General features: G+C 37.8%; 1 protein-coding gene across 10 annotated transcripts in view; it reads left to right on the top strand.

Annotated features, from left to right (window-relative positions):
• Positions 1-22079, top strand: part of PsGEF (Protostome-specific GEF) — an 80567-nt gene that overhangs the window by 52112 nt on the left and 6376 nt on the right. For 9 of the 10 annotated variants that reach the window (XM_067779310.1, XM_067779317.1, XM_067779313.1 and 6 more), the window contains 8 exons: positions 4463-5663; positions 7869-8204; positions 8275-8809; positions 8877-9054; positions 9119-9290; positions 18306-18737; positions 18824-20911; positions 20979-21094. In XM_067779310.1, the coding sequence (XP_067635411.1) occupies positions 4463-5663; positions 7869-8204; positions 8275-8809; positions 8877-9054; positions 9119-9290; positions 18306-18737; positions 18824-20911; positions 20979-21094 (5058 nt within the window). Of the gene's footprint in view, positions 1-4462; positions 5664-7868; positions 8205-8274; positions 8810-8876; positions 9055-9118; positions 9578-9649; positions 9742-9969; positions 10175-10264; positions 10687-18305; positions 18738-18823; positions 20912-20978; positions 21095-22079 lie in introns of those variants that run through there. The other variant, XM_067779320.1, reaches the window with a different exon arrangement.

The raw sequence follows: 22079 nt of genomic DNA, 5'->3' as shown, positions 1-22079 counted from the left end.
CTGCAAATGCAACATTGCAAAGTGTGTTTATTGAGTATATTTAAACGTCAGTTACGCATGGCTGAACTATATGGTTGGATCATCTCATCAGCTGATTTTATGTCTTTCATTTGACTGGAGTAGGGATTGTCAAAAGATGGCAAACTTAAAATGAAACCAAAACATTGACCATATTTTCTTACAACACACAAAAATTTCAAAGTTTTATGTTATCATTTCATTTCATTCGCCTAATACCAACACGCACATTTTGACAGTCTGAACAAAGGTATGTTCTTGCTGTAGAGATGAGCCAACCAGCTATTACTATTGTTACACAAGTTGTCGAGTTGTATGAACAGCACTCAATTCAAATCGAAATTTCCTCAATTTATTTTTCTGTTTGAACATAGTATAAGGTTTAGAAGCAAATTCCTGCAATTATGGTTTTGAGTTAAATCATAAACACATTTTTCACTTGATTGCAAAATAAACACATCTACGAACACCCAAATCGTAGGCAAATAAACATACATCAAACAAAGCACATTCATACATACATACGTACATATGTAAACTATTATTATCCGAGCTATAAAATTTATTTCTTTTACTACGCTTTTTCAAATGGTATGAACAATGAATGTTCGGCACAAAGTATAAACATAAGCAGCAAAAGGCAATGGGGGAAATATGTGCACAACAACAACACGTGGCTTTGGTCGAGTCTGTTTGTAAACAGATCGATCATCGAAGGAGTGCATGGAGAAACGCGAAGAAACCTGGAGAAATCCCACCTAGGCGGAAAAGGCTTTAAAGCAGGGGCGGAAAATTATAATTTTTTTTTTTTTCGGAGTCGAAAAAGTCCTGGTCAAAAAATTGTCCAAGGTGAAAATGTTTGAGTTCCCAGGTATCCCTATAGCAATATCGTGTCGAATCATGCATCCTTTTTATTTTTCGAACTTTTTCCATAAAAGTCCACATATAAAAGTAAAATCCGTGTTTTTATTTTTTGAGTCCGATAGAACTCGTTAAACTCGGACTTTTAAAAATAAAAGTCCGAAAATAAAACATGTTTTTTATTTCGGATAAGCCGTGTCTTTGTTATCAAGCCGGACTTTTATTTTGGCAAAAAAAAAAAATGTTCGGATTTAATTTTTATTTCCGGACTTTTATTTTTAAAAGTCCCAGTTTAACCAGTTCTATCGGACTCAGGTAATAAAAATCCGAAAGTAATTTTTATCTTGATCCAAATATATTAAAAAAAGTCCAAAATTAATTGTTTTGTGAGGAATCATATTATAAAAGGAATAACAGTATCCGCCCCTGCTGTAAAGGGATTTACAAGGTATAATCGTAAGTTTTCCTCCATTTGAAATGTTTCCTTTTTGTAAAAACTAGATTATTAACAAGTTAAATCAAGGATCTTATAGTCTGGAAACCAGCTCAAATAATAAAGGCACTTTAGTAGCCGTGGTTGGTTTCACTCTGGCATTAACCGGCTTGGCCGTCAGTGGGCGCCTAAGAGGTGTGTGCAGGTGTTTCTTGGAGTGATTTCAACGAGAGTGACTTAAAACTTGGCCTGATTTAACAGAATTATGTGACTTCGTGATTCTGACTAAAATACCATACAAAAACGTTTATATCGGCAAATATTATCTGCTCTGAACAAAAAGATGAAGAATCTTTGATTAGTTTTGTTTAAAAACCGTTTTATAGAATTCGGCGAGATTCAGCACATTTATTTTATTTTGGATTTAAAAATGATTGGCATTACCGGTGAGCTACGTGCTTTTCGATTGTTTGCCTGTGAAAGTGACATATCGCGAGAGCAACGTTTACATCCCAACTTTACTTAGTTTGTGTTGAACTGGCCGGTCCGTGAAGACCTCACATAGAATTGTCATGTTTGCTCAACGACCAAACTGAAACACTCTATCAGAAACGAGTACCTATGTTATAAAACAACTCCGTCCTCTTGGCAAATACTAGAAGCCTTCTAGGACCTTAACTTGCATCTTCTGGAGATGTACTCCAGTATTGAATTTTGTTTATCGAATTTATTTCAACAATGAAAAAAAAAATTGTTGCGATTAACCTCCGAGGAATTTTAGGCAGAGCTTGTCTTCCAATTTGTGCCGAGCAAGGCATATGAATTATTAATGGCAGAAATATACTCGGATTGTTTGCCAAATCACTGCCGAGGAGCGATCCCGCTTAGAACATTTTTGTTTTCTAATTTAAAAACATTTTTTCTAAAGTTTTTACTTGAACCCATTTTCTGCATGTCGTTTGCAATTACGCTTAGCAAGACTGAAAATCGCGGCACCTAACAGCTCTTCTCAACAAACTGATAAGTACAAAGAATATTTATCTGGCTTAGAAGTACAACAAAATCAAATACATATTTTAAGGCCGAAAAAAAATTAAATACTGGAACGAAATTTTTTTAAATTTTGTTTGAATTAAAAAAACTTAAAATTTGTCTATATTTTCAATTGCATAGTTCTAGGCGCAAGAATTCGTAAATATGTAAGTAGAGAGCTTCACTAGAAACGTCCACCGTGGTGTGATGGTAGCGTGCTCCGCCTGCCACACCGTATGCCCTGGGTTCGCACCCCGGGCAAAGGAACATCAAAATTTTGGAAATACGGTTTTTCAATTAGAAGAAAATTTTTCTAAGCGGGGTCGCCCCTCGGCAGTGTTTGGCAAGCGCTCCGAGTGTATTTCTGCAATGAAAAGCTCTCAGTGAAAACTCATCTGCCTTGCAGATGGCGTTCGCAGTCGGCATAAAACATATAGGTCCCGTCCGGCCAATTTGTAGGGCAAATCAAGAGCAGCACGACGCAAATTGGAAGAGAAGCTCGGGCTTTACATTTATTTATTTTTTTTTTTTCACTAGGAACGGAGCTTTCTAACATTGCTTACCTTTAAGCGCAGCGTATATCGCTTAAGAGATGCCAAAATCGCTACGAAATAAGCACAAACCCTATAAAAGCGCTAATAATGGCAGTTTCTCATATAACTGTTTTTGCATGTGGAAAAAAAAACAACATATATTTATACTTTTCACACATTTTGTATAACAGCTAAGTAGCTATTACGACATTAAAAAATTTACAGGGCAAGCATATTAAAAAACTTAATTGTGCTTTTCAGCAAACGAAAAATGAAAATAAAACAAAACAAAAATCGAACCGTCAACCATATGGAAAGAACTAAGAAAACCAAGTGAATAAAACGAAATTAAAAATTTATAAAATAAGTTTTGCCACTTGCTTGTGATGTCACTTTTGTGGTGCCATAAATTCGGCGGCAGTCTGTCTCAATAGTCTCCCCTTCCAAACCCTCATCCCTTACCCTTTTTTGCTTTTCTGTAATTTCCTACTTGACTGCAATTTACTTAAAAATTTTTATATTTCATAACATTTGTTTTTGTAGCAGCAGCAGCCTTTGGCGTTGATGCTGATGGAATATAATGCTGTCAGTCGGTTCAAACTCAGTCAAGAGCCCATTTCTGACACACAATTTCGGAACCAAGTGCCGCATACAGCTGTGCAGTTTAGTTTTTGTTGTGGCTTGTAAAAGTTGCAAAACTTTTTTTTTTCGTTTGCAGTAAATAATTTTGTTTCCTCTTTTTTATTGTGTGCGAATGACTTGCCTCGTCAAAGTTGACGCGGTCGCTGTTCCTTATTTCTTGGCAGCAATTTTCGTCTACTCTTGCTTTAGCTCAACAATTTTCTTCTCCGTTTACAGTTTTGCTGCGTTGCAAGATTTCCGCTTTTTTGCGTTTTTTGTTCTTCATTAAGTCGTGTGTGGGTGTTGACGAGCGTTGTTAGCCGGAGTCCTTTCACTTGACAGTGATTAGCTGCTGGAGTAGAGTTTTGAATTTCAAATTTTAGTGAATTAGTCGGAAGTACTTATTTGCGACGTAACTCTAAACACGTTAATGAAATGCTATACGGGTTTTAAAACCAAATTGGCCGATTTACTTTAATTTGTAATTTAGAAAATGTTCTAAGTGAAATCTTAGCATTGGTGTCTTTAACATTGAATTACGTCATTTTTCTTTTTCGATGGCACAAATTTTGTTCATTAGGTTAATGGGTCTTTGGTAACCCCGCGGATGGATTGAAGAATTACCCAAATCTATTACCGAAATTTTCTTAGCTCACTGTAAGACAAGCCTAAAAGTGTACAACGTCCACTGAATTGTTTATCATATTCTGTCAATTTTTCTCGTTGCATATTTTTAGGCGTCATTTAGTTTAGGGAATTTACAACTAGATTATATCCTGGCAATTGACAGAACCCACTACTGATAGCTTTTCACTATTTTCTTTAAGAAAAATGAAATATTTTACACAGCGCTTACTTTGTAAAAGTGTGTAAAATATTTCGATTATATTTTGTATAATTAACACTTTTTTTTTATTTAAATGCATTTTTATACTAATGTTTATCTTAATATTCTCTTTTGCAGACGCAGCGAGTTTCTAGGATGCATGTCCTTTCCACTACACACTTTGCTACAGCAACCTGTTCATGGCTTTTATAAACTACAATCGCAAGCATGTCTGAATAATCCACAACCGCCCGTATTGCTACAGTTTCCGGTTGGTGCTACACATTTGCAAAACCTAACGCCACAAACACCAGGCTCAGCGCCACTCCAAACTCACAATTCCAAACAAATCAATAATCACGTGCCAGCTCCGCAGCAAACACAATTACAAACGCAGCCGCCAAAAGCACCACAACAATTCCAGCCATTTGTGCCACAGACGCGTAACGCCTGTGCGACATCTACAATGACCTCAACACTGGCGCGTCATAAAAGTGATGAAGATGTCATAAGCATCGACAGCATGGCACAGGCGACAGCTGGATGCAACATTGAGCATCCGATGACATTGAGCCGCAAAGCGTTGCATCAGCGTGACGCCGATGAGAATTTATTTTTGCGTTTCCTCGAATTAGATCCACCTACTGAGACAATAGCGCCTGCGTCCAATGCCGCCACTGCCACACCAGCTTCAGGTGCAGGCGCTCGACGTCTATCGAATACCAGCAAACCAGTTGGGCGCACACCATTCACTATGACCAAAAAGCTAACACGCACGCCAGAACGCGGCTTTGGCTTTTCTATTGTTTGGACGCATCCACCGCGCGTTGAAAAAATTGAACCTGGTCTTTCGGCCGACAGAGCTGGCATACAACCAGGCGATTATGTGATTTTTGTCGATAAGCAAAATGTTGTGACAATGCCGGAGGCGGATGTGCTAAACTTAATACGTTCACAGGGTTCTGCGCTTACATTGGAGGTTTTTAGAAGATCAGGTCCTACAGGCGGTGTAGGTCTAGGCTCCGTGCCACCAGCGCTCAATGTGGGCAGTCGTGGTCATCCAGTGGCGCTAGTGATGAATGGTAAACCGGCCTCAAGCACGCGTCTAACAAGCGGCATTAGTGATGAACAACAATCGATTGAGGGTGGTACTGTGCCATCGGTAACGCGACGTGTTGGTGTGACAAGCGCTGCAGCGTCTATAGCAGCAGCTCCAGCAGCAGTAACAACATCGACAACGAATATGCGTCCGTCCACAGCCTGCTCAGGCGGCACCACATCGTCCATTGAGGCGGCAAAACGACGTCTGCATCTGCCGCAGGTCACCTTCAGCAAGGAGGTAGGCAAAGGTGTTATTGTCTGATAGTGGTTGAAAGGGTGGCGATGATTTGAAGCGTTTTTTTTTTTTTGTTTTTTGGATACTGGGTGAAAATTGTTATCGAAATGAACGAATTTATTTGCCTAAGTTTAGGCGCATGCTAAGATTTTTTGGGATTTAATTTGAATATTAATTAATGTAACTAATTCAATTTCATTATTTGTTGAAATGATAGGATTTTTGTACATAATTTATATCACGTTTGCTATTTTACAAAAGCACAAATATGCCTCGACAATTGGGCGGAATCTAGCGAAATATATATGTATGTAGACTAAGCCATTTAGCCCTTCATGAACTGTGTGAGGTCCTCAAATCTGAACGAATATAGGTTTCTTCTTCCGACCGAAAACGTTTCTGTTTTAAAGTAAATGCCCCTTTTGTGGAAAACTGATTCCATTTTATTTGAATAGAAAGTAGGGTTGGATGATTTTTTGTACATTCAAGCAGTTTTGCTTTTCATTTTATTGGAAAGTAAGCGCAGTAATTCCGAGATATTGATTGGGAGTTCAATGTCTTGTTTATTAGGAAATCTTATACCGAATAACATTCACTTAAAGACTAACTGTGGTTGATAGTAACCTCTCACCACAATGAAGATAATTGGTCTCCGTCAACTCTCAAGTTATTTACATAATGAGAAAGTATATTCACTGGACCATGTCGGAGGTCAAGATTAAGGACAATTTTTGAAGAATACCTTCTTCGTCCAGAGTTACTGCTAAAATTTAAATAAAAGGCCAAAAAGACCCAAGGCCAAACGATAATTCCCAGACTGCTAGCTTGTTGATAGAAACTTCTTAAAAGGCTCAACATAAAAGTTGCAGCCGTCGACTAAATAATTGTTGAATGCACACTTCAAAATATTTCTCGCAAATTAAGGGCGTGTAATTAAATAGTCCACCAAATTATTTTGTAGTGTGCGTAGGCTCTTATTAAGATTAAAATTTAAGATTTATGTTATCAGACCAGGAAGCAAATGTAAATATGATTTAATTTATTTTTTTTACAAAGGATGATTTGCTCTGCTGATTTTCGTTTTTATCTTCATAAAAAATAGGGTTGCGCCTTTATTCGACTAATCGAGTAAGTTGATTAATCAATTGTTTAATTAATCGAAGCGATTTATTTAACTAATCATAGTTTTTTCCTTTGCTTGATTAATTCAAACGCAGTTTTTGCTCATTCAATTATTACTCAATTAAATTACTTTTTGATTAATCAATAATTAAAATGAACCGATTAATTTACTAACTTGAATTAAGAATAATAAAAATTTTCAATAATAGTTTCGTTGACTAATTTATAATAAGATTAATCAAACTTTTAGGTAATCGATTGATTGCATAATTAAAAAAAAAAAAAAATGAATCAAAATTTTGAATAATCGTTTGATTGACTAATTTATAGCGAGATTAGGCAAAACTTTGAATAAACATCGCGCAGCCCTGATAAAAATATTCAGTCAGCAACCCAAATAAATGAGATTAAACAAAATTGTTTCATGTTTAGTGCCAATCATTTGTGACTTATATGTCATAAACTAATTGCACACTTAGTTATAATTTTTTCACTATCTGCTTAAAGGCTTCAAAAACTAGTTTCAAAATATTATTTCAATTTGGATTATTTTCTTTCAAACAAAACAAACATTTTCTTAGGTTTAGTAAATTAATTAAGTGTCCAGCTTTTTCAACATTGAAATTTATTTAGCTCTAACGGTATTTGCTAAACTGAGCAGTTGAGCCTGCTAGGCTGAAATGCTTGTAGAAAATCAACAAAAATTTGAAACTGAAATATTATTTTAAAAATTGTTGATTGAGCTCATTTGCTCAGATTGGCGAATACTTTTCATGCTGCTATTATTTCTTTATCTTATGTAAATATATTTTTCGATCATTTCGCAAGTTTTGTTTATGTTTATTATATTTATTCAAATACTTATTTTTGTTGTACATTTTTAGAAATGCTGTTAAGTTGACAATAAACGCTTTTTTAAATATAATTCACAAATTTTGTTTGTTTTATTTGTATTATTTAAATGTCATTATTTTGGTAAGCCTCGTACTATTCACTGGAACACAGCCATTTAAAATGTGGCTGTTCCAGCGCACTCGTTTGTTGACAGCGTTTCACTTACGACATTATTTTTTATCTCTCTCTCAGTCGATTGGCCCCATAACCGACAGCCGTCGTCGCTTACTTTTGCAACTCATTAGTCGCGAGCAAAACTTCATTACCGCTCTGCACTTTGGTATGCAACGCTTCGTACAGCCATTGCAAGATCGTAAAGATCTTATATCGCCAAATGATCATCGCACGCTCTTTCAAAATATCGACGAACTACTGCGCATCTCCGAGGATATACTGGAGCAGCTGTGCAATGATGATCAAGAGCCCCAAATGAATTTCGCTTCACGCGTTTATCTTTCGAAGACCACAGCTATCTGCGCAGCGTATAAAAAGTATTGTAACGGTATTAAGCGCGCCGATTGTGTGTTGGTGAGTGTGAATGCTTTGTATGTTTGTCAAGCATCAAATTATAGCACTTATGTTTCATTTATTTTCACAGGTAAATAAATCACGCCAAATGGGATCTGAGTTTGTTGCCTTTATAACTGAACCGCAAGTGCCGCGTAAGCGTCCCGATCTCACTATGTTCATACACAGACCCTTGCAGCATTTTCGCGAAATACTGAAACTTATGCAACTGCTGGCCTCCAATTGTCATGTCGATACCGAAGAGCACAAGAATTTCACAACAGTTATTGCCGAGCTGCAGGCCGCCTATCGTGAAATTACTGTCACCAGCGGCTTGATGGAACCGCTGGGTGAAGGGCGACCTTTGCTTACTTTGCAAGATCTGGAGTCCCGCATGGTCTTCACAAAGTGTAAACCATTCACGTTGGCTGTACAGGGACGCCAGTGGATTTTTGGTGGTGACCTGTCGCGCGTGGAAGGCCGCTCCGTGAAACCGTACTGGACCTTGCTCTTTAGTGATATCATTGTGTTTGCAAAGGTCAGCCGTGATCGCGTGCTATTTATAACAGAAGAGCCTGTGCCCATTGCGAACATTGTGGATTCCTGCTTTCACATGCGCAAGAAAAGTGAGTTGTGATGCTATTTTTGTGCCGCAGATTTGTATAGAACGTTTTATTTTATTTTAAATTACAGCTACCGAGTTCCGTCTTACCGTGGATCCGAATGGTCGTTTAGCAGAAAGTCCCACTGGTTATTGTGCACCAGATCTGAGTCGCACACCTAAGAAGAGCGCACGTCGAAAAAGCTTGCTACTACGCGCGCCATCTCTGGAGCTCAAGGCTGTCTGGCAAAATCTATTACAGCGTCAAATGTGTGTTATTCATTACCACAAATTTCTCTTCTTAACTAACGTTAACGTTTTGTTATTTTTGTAGTTTCTTAGTGAATGCTGCACTTGGTTCTACACCGCTTTCCAGCCCGCTTGATTCTCCCGATGTGCTCAACACTTTGGTGCCACTAAGTGATATTGGTATTGCGTCCGCTTCAATAGGATCGATAAAGCACTCATCGTTGGACAGCATCAACATAAAGAATAACCAGCAACAGGTGCGTTTATTACGTCAAGGTGGCCAAATGGCCACCGGCGATTCATATGAGAACTTACAACGTCTAGCAAGCACATTGGTCGCCTCGCGCTGCAGCACACGCATGACCCAAACCACGCATACCGCATCCTGTTCCTCTCAAACCGCTTCACCTGCGCGCCATACATTCACAGGTTGTCTGGGCGGTGTGGGCAGCGGCGGTGGTATTACGGGACTTAGTGGACTCACGGACAGCGCGTCCTCTCTGCGCTCACTCACACTTACGCGTCGACACATGCTCACACAACAGCTTGATGCACGTCCCTTAGCAGCTGCGCGCGGCTACAACTCCAGTGCAAATAACTCGAGCACTTGGCTTAGCCTTAGCGGTAGCAGCCTTAACACACAAACTATCTGCTCTGGCGAACATTTACCATCATGCAAGTGCCTCACAGCCATACCGGAAGCAGTATGTGAAGCTACTGCTGCCGATCCAAAACATGATATTGACACATTTTATTTGCAACAGCGTTGCGCTGATGGTGGCGAGCGCTTGCTACTGATCGACGGGCAAGGACGTTACTGTGTCACTACAACGTCAAAAGCTAGCCCACGACTGACGCGCCGCAGTGACAGCGCATTACAGGCTACGCAAGCTTCCATGTCCACACCAGCGCGTAGTGTGCGCAGCGCTGTAACAGGCTGCTCTGTGACCACTGCCAACCGTCCGCCCAAGTTGCTTGAGTTTTCACTTAGCTCTGTGGGGCGTTCCTTTATTGATGAATCCGATGCGGCGCAACCCAACGTATTGCAAAATCTATCACTAACGACACCCGACACGCCTACGCCAAATATTTCACCCTCCTCACAACCGTGCAACTCAGATGCATTCTCGAACGATTTTGTGCCGACACAAAATATAAAAGCGCAAGAACAAGACAATTCAATCAAAGTAGCCCTAGACCCTAACACAGATAGCAAAACGAAAGTAAATAGCAAAGAGACAAGCACGCCAAACCCCAAGAACATACCGCTGGCGCAGTTCGGCGGTTCTTGGGATTTGGTTGAGTTGGATATGAATTTACAAGAGGTGAATATCGATACGTCCTACGATACGGATGTGGAGGAATGTATATTTTTAGGCGACGAGTGTGAGGTGGATGACGACGAGGAAATTGATGTGAGTGTTGTCGTGGAAGATCCTTTTGGCGTACTGCCGACAAGGCCAACACCACCTGACTCGCTGGATCTGTGATTTGATTTTTGGCTCGAAACTGTGAGAATTCACGATGAAGATGATCAAGCAGATACTGAGGGCAACGGAGACGATGAAGTCTGTGAGTGCCGAATTGAGTATCAGGTTTTAAGCAACTAAATCAGACACTAAAGTGAACGAAGTGATTTTAGGAATGCAAGGGAACGCACAGAAAATAAAAAGAAAATTATACAGACTGAAATTTATGAGATTATAAGTTGAAGTGCCAAAATTATAAATCAGAAGCTCGTTTTATTCTCCATTTAAAATTTAGTGAATATTAGAATCGTACTGTGACTAATGAACAAACAATAAGACCCACCGCTGAAGTTGATATCCGGATTTTGCACTCTCCTCCACGCTCACCCGACATACCACTGAAGCCTCTCCCAAACATTGCTTCATCAAATGCTTGTACTCACGCGCACGCTGTAAATAGCACAGCAGCTTTGCAGCAAACATAAAATTTTATTTTATTTTTGTTTTATTATCGTTATTCTTATTGATACGCCCTTAACTTAGTCTGTCTCAAAATTTGGCAGCTGCGTCGTTGTGGTCAGCGCGTGTGTGCAGTGTTGTGCTGTGCGCGTTTCTCGTCTCCATCTAACACCCACTCGGGTGGCAATCAAGAAACCAGCGTTCAGCCTCAGCCATAAAAACTTGAAGGATTTTCGTACGCACGTTATGGTTAGAAGAAAATGAATCAAAGCAGAGCTGCACGTGAAAGCAAAAACTCATTTATGGATGTTGTTACCAAACTAAAAGTTCCAAATAGTTGAGTCCAATAGCTGAATTTGAATCCAAAACAAAAAAACATAAATTGAGATAATCCCTCAATTTCTAATTCATTACTATAAGAAACCCTAGAAAAACCAGAAGTTTAGACCTAAAATCAAAAAAACTCGTTAGCGATTGATTCTTCCTTTATTTGCTCAAAAAAATGGAAAATTGTTAATGATGGCTCAAATGCGTGCGCGCATGCGCACCAAATAAATGAAATTTGTTTTCCAAATCACTTAGAAAGTAGCAATTGCTATATTTAGATAATTGTTGTTTTGATTTGTTATATAACTAGATGAGTAAGTAGTTACATATTCAAAACTCAGTAAAAGGTTGTTGCTCGACAAATTTTTTATAGTTAAAATTATATATACAGAGAAATTCCTTATAACCGGACACTCACCGTCGCAGTGTTTTTGTCCGGCTATGGGAGATGTCCGCTTATAAGGGATGAAGTCACAAAATATATACCACACATATAAATTATATTGTACCTAGTTTATCTAAGAAATTTTTGGAACTAAAGAGTATTTGCATACTTTAGTATTACATATAAATACATATACATACATATATCGATTAAGTACATTGTACATTGCACTCCTTATCTCCAGCCATGTTAGCACAGAACAAAATTGTGAGTCTTTCCTTTGATAGTTTACCGCCCACGCATTTTTCGGATTTAAGAGCGAGGGTTGTGTCAGGTAAGGCACGAAAGAAAAAGCCACTTTCGTCTGCGTTGTAAATGTCTTGAGGCTTGTAAACGGTCAACAGAGATGGCAGTTTTGTCCTAAACTGTTCGACACCATCCTGGTTTACATCTGCAGCTTCACGAGATACTCATTTGAAAGCAACATTATTCCTTGTTCGCCACTTGTATAACCATCCATCTGAAGCATTAAAATTAGGTACACCCAGTTTGCCTGCAATTTCCATTGCCTTTGTTTTCAAAATGGGACCAGAAATCGGAATTTTTTGACTTCTAGCCTTAGCGAGGCAATCTTGTCTATTTCAGAGCCACCTTCTTTAAGAAAACTTCGCTTTTGATGAACATTAGCTCCAGATTCCCATTTATAACGTTGTTTACTTTTTTTTTATTGATTTCAGCCGCTTGTGTTTTGCCGATATTGAACCTTTCAAAGCAAAAGAAACGTGTACCTACTACCATTAAATTTTTGGGCTCACTATACTTTACAGTTTTGGAACTCCACGTATTGATAATTTATCTTTTCGAAAACATTGATAATTTCCATTTTTTCTTTAATAGAAAGTACCTTCTTTTTCGGCGCCATATTATTACGAACTTTGAACGCAACCATTCGCATGCAACTGACTTAACAAACTGAATGGAAAACTACCCTTAATTTGAAACACATGGCTTCAATGTATGCATACATGTTAAAAGGGGAATCACCTATTTCATTTTTATACAGACCAATTCTAAATATTCTCGCGGAATTTTGTTCTCGCGGATTTTTTTATTCCCGCGGAAAAATTCCTCCAATTCTGTTCTCCTAGGGAGAACAATAATTGGGGAATAGGAATTTCGAATTTTCGAAGTCAGCTGTTTTGTCAATTGAAATTTCGTTGCACATTTCTTATTTTGTTTAAAAAATTGAAAAGTTTAATTATTGTTGCAAATTTGTTGGAAATTAAGAAATCAAATATAAACATTGCACAGTATTTATTGCATTTCATGTGGTATTCACTGAAATGAGTAATGAATTGGTGCCACAGCAACATCAACAGCGGAACATAAGAAGAAGACGGCCGCATAACACAAATCTGCCGGAGTTGCCTGCTTTCATTCAGCAAAGCAATTTTCTGGCGGCCAAGTTGAGTTGAATTCGTCCTTCATCATATGCGAAAATCTATTTAAGCCTTATTAAAAAATCCTTGCGCAATTTCTGGATGCCTGCATCAAATTTGTATACCAAGAGCTCTACCGTTGCTTATTATATACTTTTCGACTTAAAATAAAGAATATTGTGGTTGTGGTTGTTGTTGTATTAACAGTGAGAATATTGTGGTAGAATATAAATACATCTGTTAGCACAAATTTGTACAAATAAGTGTTCTTTCTTAAAATAACCAATTTCCTTTAACTATTTTGATGCATTCCCTTTAATTTAACAAGTGAAAAAACTCCTATGAAATGGCAGAGAAATCTCCCTCTCCCTCACATTCATAATACCTACTTTTCTCCCATAACCGGTTTCCGCTTTTTCGAACATTGTTCAGAATAGGAGGAAAGGGAGAAGTGAAAAAACTCACAAGAAATTTTTATTTAGAATACGAGGAATGGGAGAAGGGAGAAAACTCGCACGGAATTTTCGTTTAGAATTGGGCTGATAATGAACAACAAAGCTTGATTGTGATATTTTTGAATTTTGTCCGCTTATGAGAATTTTTTTATGAAAATGGTTTGAAATACTTTGTCCGCGTCCGGTTATTAGAATGTCCGTTTATTAGGATGATATTTGTATGAAAAAATGAATGAAAAACCTCTGTGCCCACAATCTGTCCGGTTATTGGAACTTTCCGGTTATAAGGACTGTCCGTAATGGGGAATTTCACTGTACTACATATATGTATGTATGTAATAAGAATATAGCAAAAATTAGAGGACATTTAAATTTCATTTTCCTTTATCCGAACTGGATTAGCGGCCAAAATGTTGAAGTTTATATATTTTGTTATATTAATTGACTATGGTGAAACGAACCATTCATAAAAATGTATCTTCCAAATAAGAAAATAGTTACTAATAAATTGTAAATTTGATTATTTACTTGTTTTCGAAAATTCTAATTATTTTTTGTAGTGTTTAGTTAAAATCAAACGATTGCCATTTTTCTTGATTTTATTTCAATACTTTGTAGTGTAGTTTAAATTTTATTTATAGCATACATTTAGGGGTAAATTGCATATGGGGCAATCAAGCATTTGTGAAAACGGCGTTTGTTTTATCAAAGAAAAAATAAATATTTAAACGGATGCGGCCAGTTGAATTATATTCGCACTTTAATTGCTTCCGATGTGACAGTGGCGCGCTGCCATCCCTACCCTTCCCAGCCGCCTGGAACCGTTTTATAAATCGACATAGTTCTGAATGTCTTTACCTCAGACCAATGAAATTTGGTGTATGAGTCACATTCGTTGTGGTCTACCAATATTTGGTATCAAGGTCACTTAGATTGAGACCAAATCAAGTGTGGAAAAGTACACGGAACTGTGTTGAGGACTATTTCGAGATTGTTTTCGTGGTCATTTCGGGATTATTTTGGTATAGTTTAGGGATTTTTTTAAGAATCTGTTTGGCACTTGAATACAATTTCGGAATAATATCGAGATTGTTTTTGTCCTCATCGTTTTTTGGATCGATTCAAAACGATTACGATCATTCCGAGACTGTCTCCGGATCATAACTAAACTCGGTGATATTTCGGTATAATTTCAAGACACTCCCGCCTTTAAACAAAAAACTATGCCCGAAACTATTTATTATATGCGTAAAGTTTGGAGTAATTCGGTACTTTTTCGAACCGTTTCGGATATGCTTCAGAGTGATTACCAGGCTGTTTGGGAATCATTTCGGAAGAATTGCTACAGGGTATTTTTCAATTTTCGTCAGATCATTTCAAGGTTGTTTTCGGAAAAATTCCGTATAATTTTCATCTATAGATCATTGCCGGTTTCTCTCCGTACTATCTCGCTATGGTGCGCAATAATTTTGGGACTGAGTCAAGATTATTTTCTGGATGTATAGGAACTATTTTCAGGATTACATCGGGGTGGAAGGCAATAGTTTTATGTTGTGTTTTCTTCGTACGGAGTATATGCTAGTAGTTTATAAGCCCAAAACAAATTAGAAATTGCCGTCTTTAGGTTCCACGAATATTAAAAATATACAAGCTATTACAGGGTGCAGAAAAACTTATCACGCAAATTGGTATATATTTAGAAAAGCTACGTATGTAACTACTGTCTTTAGTCGTAACTTATGATGAACACTTACACCGCTAACTCCTGCTCTCCTCACTCATATCGCTTACTATCTTTTTTTTCCAATTTTCTTCTTTTCATTCTCTTAAATTCTTCCTTCCTCTAACTAATCTCCCTCACCTTTTTTGCTACCTCATTATCTCACTCTTCACTGATTTTCGCTCTTCGTTCTCTCCTTCATATGATTTTGCCTTTGCGTTCCCTTGCCCTTCTCAGCATCCATGTACCTTCCCGTTCATTTCTCTTTTTTCATTCTTCTCTCTTTCACGATGCATTTTCCATTTGCTGTACCCCTACCTTGTCCATCTCCCTCTATGCTTCCATGATATTCTGTGGCGGACATATATCCGTTTAAGACTTGAGTTAAGAAAGTCGGTCCAGTAGATCAGCTGTTTTACTCTAAGGATTCCAGACGTTTTAATTTTGTTTAAATTAATGATAAGGATTAACCTCAATTGCCACGAGTAACGTTTCGTTTACATGATACGTTTATATTGAATGAAATATAATATTTATATGGGATGGTTTGACGACTATTGGTTGAAGGAACAATACCAGTATCTCAAGAATATTCCGAATTCCTTTTTTAGAATATTCTTCTATTGTATTTGAAAATATTTCAAATTTAATATGGATTATGATTATCGGTCCCCGCTGCTTTTGTAGCAATTAAAGGCACTCCCCGAATAATCATTTGTGTATTTCAGCCGCATCTTACGACAGGCATACCTGCCGTTTGTATGTTCTAGGTCCTCTATCCCACTGGGTATTGATCATTAGTCCTAGCTCTCAACTTTGCCAATATTTTTAAAATGAAAACATCTTTTGATGCTACAGAAAAGAAGAGAACAAACTATTCATTAAATATTAGGTGATCTTATAACCCTGAGTGCTATAGGAAAACCCGTAAAAAATTCATGTTGAAGCTGCGGTGTTACCATCAGCGATAATGAGAATCAATTATGCTGACAACACAACTTTAATGTGAGCACCCCACATCACTCTTCGGTTGAATCCCAGTTTGACTCACAGCGCGTTTGAGCATCTATTTCTAACATCCTGGCTACAATATGAACGCAAGCTTTAGCTTCAGCAATGAAGGGCAAGTCCAAACGATGAAAAAATGCGCTCGCAATTGACCGCCGCGTTGTTATGAGTGAGAACCGGCTAATATGAGAACTTTGAACATCGATTTCTCGAAAAAGTTTTATGAGACTCCAAAAAACTTGGCCACTATTTTTTGTTCGTCTTGATCCCAGAAAAAACAAATGTGGATCACCCTGTATATGGCAAAAATATCCAAATTTTACTCAACGTTTCAGCTCTTATGCAATATTTTTTTTTTTTTTTGAAAATGTTATGATTTATTGCGCTAAGAAATGCTACTCTAATTTGTTTATAGTTAGTACAAATTTACACAAAGAAATTAAGAAAAATTGCAAGGTAAAGCGAAGGAAAGTCGACGGCCGAAATGCGTAAGAAGTTGTCAAATTATGCTTGAAAAAATAAAATAAAAATAATAAAAACAAAAACAATTTTGCAAATTTAAGAAAAATATTAAGTTAATATATACAAATAAGTTAGCATGTATGTGTATAGAAAAAGCATAAGCAATTTACAATCAAGTCTTAACGAATCGAATTACTAGCAAACAAAAACTAAATTTCTTTAAAACATCAAATCAATGTCAGCATCGACTTTGAAAATTATTTAAAGCAAAACGCGCGCTAAAATAGACGCTCAAACAAAAACAAACAAAAAAAACAATATTGAAACTGAAGAACGATGCTCATTAGTAAGCAATACATAGCACACATATACATACCAAAGTACATAGTACATACATACATATACAAATAGAGTATATAATTATATATAGAAATACACAAAGACACGTGTTACATATTTCTAGTCATTATACATTTGTATATGAAATACTTATTATTGTACATACATACTCAAGCATATATATACATATATACATATATGTATGAGTAACTATTTAGATATGATATTTTGTAGTTTTAATTATTAACAAATTTGTAGTTACACACATAAATATATTTTAGTTAAAAGTAATTTAGTTTTCATTAAGCTAAAGACCTTCAACTATGGTAATTCGTTTTGCTTTTGAATAAAAAATAATAACAAATAAATTTTGATTAAAAAATTTTAAAATAAAGAATACAATTCTTTGAATAAAAACGCTTGTGCATATTTATTTCGTCGTTGCAATTTCTATGCATATCCCCTTTTTTGGTTTTTTGATTTTTTGTACCAAAATGAATTTCTTCTTTTATATTTTTAATTTTTTTTTTTGCCAGTACTTTTTTTTTAGTTTACTATATCAAGAACTATACAAAAACTATTTTTAGCTCCACTTAAAAACAAAAATTGAAAATTAGACAAAAAATTAGAAAATTAGAAAAGAAAAAATTTAAAAATTGAAAGTTGTGATGGACTCTATTTCTACTTTGTGTTGTAAACCCGCTGTCAAAATAACAAAACCCTGATTCTCTTTTAGTTTTGAGCGCAGTTTTTCTAAATATTTACACCTAGAAACTGTCCGCTATTCTTCATGTACTGAATATTTATTGCAAGCGTTTTTAATCAAAGATTTTATTGTATTGAATTACGTAGATTTGTATTTTTAAATATTTATCCATTTTATTATTTGATTTAAAAATTTTGAAATAAATATTGAAATTATTAAAAATTTATTTATTTGCACAAAAGAAAAATGAGACCATCACAGTTTTCCATTTAAAAGCAAAAATGTATTATTAACAGATTCGAGTTCGTTGCTTCAGTCTTTTGTTTGAAAGTAGCAGAGTGCTAATTCAAGATTTTCGCGTACAGCTGGCGAACAAAGCAATCAATTTGCGGCTACAATTGCCATTTCCTCTGTCTTTGTGTGGAACTCGACCTTTTTTATCCACCCCCTCTATTCGCCATTTAAAATCTATATGTATGCATGTATCTTTATAACCCAAACAGCAAAAACGCCATTCAAATGCATCCGATCAAATAGAGATGCTTATCGACGAAAAATGTCGCATACTCAATAAGACTGGCACCTCAAAGTCCAACGCGCTTCACCTTGCCAATTGGATGAAGGGCCAACTCGATAAACAGCAAGAGCAAGCACGTTTAGCTGCACAGCGTTCACGAGAAAATGTTAGTCGCGAGGATGAGCATTTGCTCTATCCGGAGAGCGATCAAGATGAGCGCATAACCTTTTGGACAAGGCAACAGTTGGAAAGACGCACCAAGGAATTAAATTTGATTAAAGAAAATGGTAATATGAAAGCGCGTCCTAATTTTGGTGGCAAGCGTTTGAGCGGTGTAGAGGAGCTTAGCATGAGCGAGGCTTACTCGGAGAACGTTAGCCAGATGAGTCAGTCTCACAGCACCACCTCAGATAGTCAGGTATGTTGCATTTTTCCTTGTTTTGATTGCATATCAAATTTCATGCGCTTACATTTTCATTCATGATTTTCTCTCATCATTATCAGATCACCGTACGCTCTAGTTCCAATGTGCTTGACAAGCTGGCCGTCTGTCGACATTGCCATAAAAATTGTCAACAAGCAGCTTTAGGCATACAACAACCACACACCATGACCACATCACACACGCACCCGCCAGCTACGAGCTCATTGGCCAATGATAACAGTGCAGGTGGTGGTGAAGGTGATGTTGGCCTTGTTTGCACCTCAATGAAGGTACAGCATAGCCAATCATCGCCGAATCGCTGCTGTAGAATCAATGGCAATGTAAGTCAGGCGGGCAGCACTACGAGCATATCATCGAGCACCATAACGGGCGAACAGCCCAGCGAACATTCATCCAAGGTAGTGGCTAGCAGTAGTAAACGTGAGACCGGCGATACCGAAAGCGATGTAGAGCAGCTAATCACTGATGATGTTTCACATTCAGAGGCCACGGACGACAGCATTGGCGCAATACCGAGCAGCAGCAGTGGCGTCGCCGGTGTCAATGAAGCAAGAAGAAGACTCACCGGCAGCTTCAGTAATCTACGAATTTTAGATGAACGACATGAGGCGCGCGAGTTAGATGGACAGTTTGGCGCAAAAGCTGATGGGCGCATGCAGGATGCTGGGACGGGACATACAACTACTTTAACAAATGGATATTGTCTGTCGAGCTTATCGAGCGGTTATAGTGAAACGAATGAAGAAAAAGAATATCGGAAACCACAGCCACAATCAAGAACATACCGTGTCAGACTACAAACTGCAACCGAAGAGACCACACGAGAAACAGCCGACAAAACGGTTAAAACAACGCGCACTGTTACGGAAACAGCGCAAATAATTCGTAGCCAAGAGCGTGACTATGAGCATGAAAATGAGAGAGAGAGAGAAAGGCATTACCACAAAGACCCACCAGCAAAAAGCCCCAGATCACCACTTACGCCAAAATCACCAAAATCACCAAAATCACCAGGCGCGCTATCGCCATCTTCGCGTTTTATACCATGCAACTGTCAATGCACGCCCGCAGATTTCAAAAACACAACACTCAGCCCAGATGAAGTAGAGCAACAGACTTGTAAGCTGATTGATTCACCAAAGCAATCACCACAAATGCCGCGCCGCCTGCAGCTCATGCAAGAAGACAAGCAAGTGAATGAAAAACCACACAAGAACGGCAAATGCGTATGTGGTGGACAGCCGGTGAAGGCTACAGAAAATGAACTCGCATCATATCCATTTAGTGGCTTGGCTACGCGGCATATGGAAACAAAACTGACACCCACAGCACCGCTACCAACGCCCACTGCTGCCGCACCACCAACTTCTATTTGCGATGGCAGTTTTGTGCCGACTATATCTGTAGTACCGCCTACACCTGAAGCCATACTCACCATGACCACAACCAATGTGTGGGACAACAGCGGCACCAGTTTAACCAGCAGCACAACCACACAGCTACAATTAAGTAATCTACCGCGTCAAGTGGTCATTGAAAACATACCCGAAGACTCATGCGATGAATCACCGCTAGACGAGGAACCCCCATACCGCCCTATGAGTAACACGCTGAGGCGTTACGGCACAATGTCGAGTCTAGAGAAACTGCCCTCGGATGATCGTATGGATGGAGAAGTGGATGAATTAGATAATGATGATGAATATAATGGCAATAGCGGCAACGATATTGGGAACGTTGGTGATGAAGACGACGACGACGACGATGATGAAATGGATGATAATGCGCGCGCTGACACAGTGGATCATGTGCGAGAGTCAACTACGAGCAGTTTGTATCGCAGCGAAGAAATGGCTGGTGGTTCATGTGTACTGGTAGGTGGCGTATGGACGAGTAGAGCAGGTGCACTGGGTGGTGGCGGCAAAATGTCTTTTTTCGAGGAATCGCGTGCATTTATTGACAAATACTTGGGTAAATGGAATCAGGATCAAACAACATCCTCGACAGCGGTTACGACTTCCGAAACCGATGAGCAAGCAGACGAATGTACATCGGGTGCAACGTCTGGCGAGGAGGTGTGGGGAACGCCGACAAGTGGTGGCGATAATGATGATATGCAGCTGGTCAATTCGGAAAATACGTACTCGGTAAGATGGTGTTGGAAATGTGGGACGTGCGTAGATTTTTACTAACTTTGAGCGTTTTTTTTCGCAGTCGCCAACTAAATCAAGCAACTCACTGAATGACGACGACGACACGGAGCTGATGATGGATGAGTTGCTAATGGCGCCGCCAATGACGGCAAGCACAATACGTGGACTTTTGCCACGGTAAGTCTAGAGGGTTTTCTGTGTAGTTTATTCAAACGCAGTTAGAGTCGCATTGTTTTGATTAGAGACAAAATCAAATTAGATTAAGATGTTTTTGGAAAACAAATATCTTAGAAAGTAAAACTCAATATTTTTGATGTCTTTCCCTTTTTAATCATAAGACTAAAAAAATTTTAAGTGTACAGGTATACACAATTAATAAGTTCGTTAATATATCTTTGTATATTTAATATAGAGCTAAAAGTGTTCCAAGGTGTAAACATAATTCTTTAATATTTTAGTAGCAGGATTTCGATTATAATACTTAGTTTTTCAACATAATAGCTGTATTTAAAATGAAAATTCTAAATTACACTTGGAAGGCTGCATACCACACTCAAGAAAAGCAAACATTTAGTACAGACATGCAATATAACGTGCAAGCACGCGACATCAAATCATATTATAATCATGCGATGATATTTCATTTGATGTATTATATATTGTATCAAGAAAAACTTCGGAAATCGTGTGATATCCCTTGTAATGAATCACGCGAGATGACGCGAATGACTACGATACGATGTAACATCACATGACATAAAATGATATGATATGAAATTAATCAATATGTAGTCATATTTTTCTGAAATGAAATGAAAACATCAAATCGTAGATTGTCGTATGTTGTCATAGAATTTTAACATTTACATAATATCCCAATCAAATTTGCTGTGACATCCCATGGAATCATACGAGCATGAAATCACACGGAATGAAGTCATGTTAGCTGTTGCTGTATAAATTCATATGACAAAAAACCGCAAGTTGTCTGTGTGACCAACTAACACGAGCCATGACGCGATCGCAGATTTTCATGTGATAATATATTATGTGAAAAGAAATTAGCGCAATTAATGTGGTTTTGACATCGCATGATATCATAAATATGATATGTAATGAAGTCAAATGACATGAAATCATATGACTTGGAATAAGCAAATGC

This window comes from Eurosta solidaginis, chromosome 4, assembly GCF_040869045.1.
Source record: "Eurosta solidaginis isolate ZX-2024a chromosome 4, ASM4086904v1, whole genome shotgun sequence".
Lineage (NCBI taxonomy): Eukaryota > Metazoa > Arthropoda > Insecta > Diptera > Tephritidae > Eurosta > Eurosta solidaginis.
This window is presented reverse-complemented; position numbering and strand designations above follow the sequence as displayed.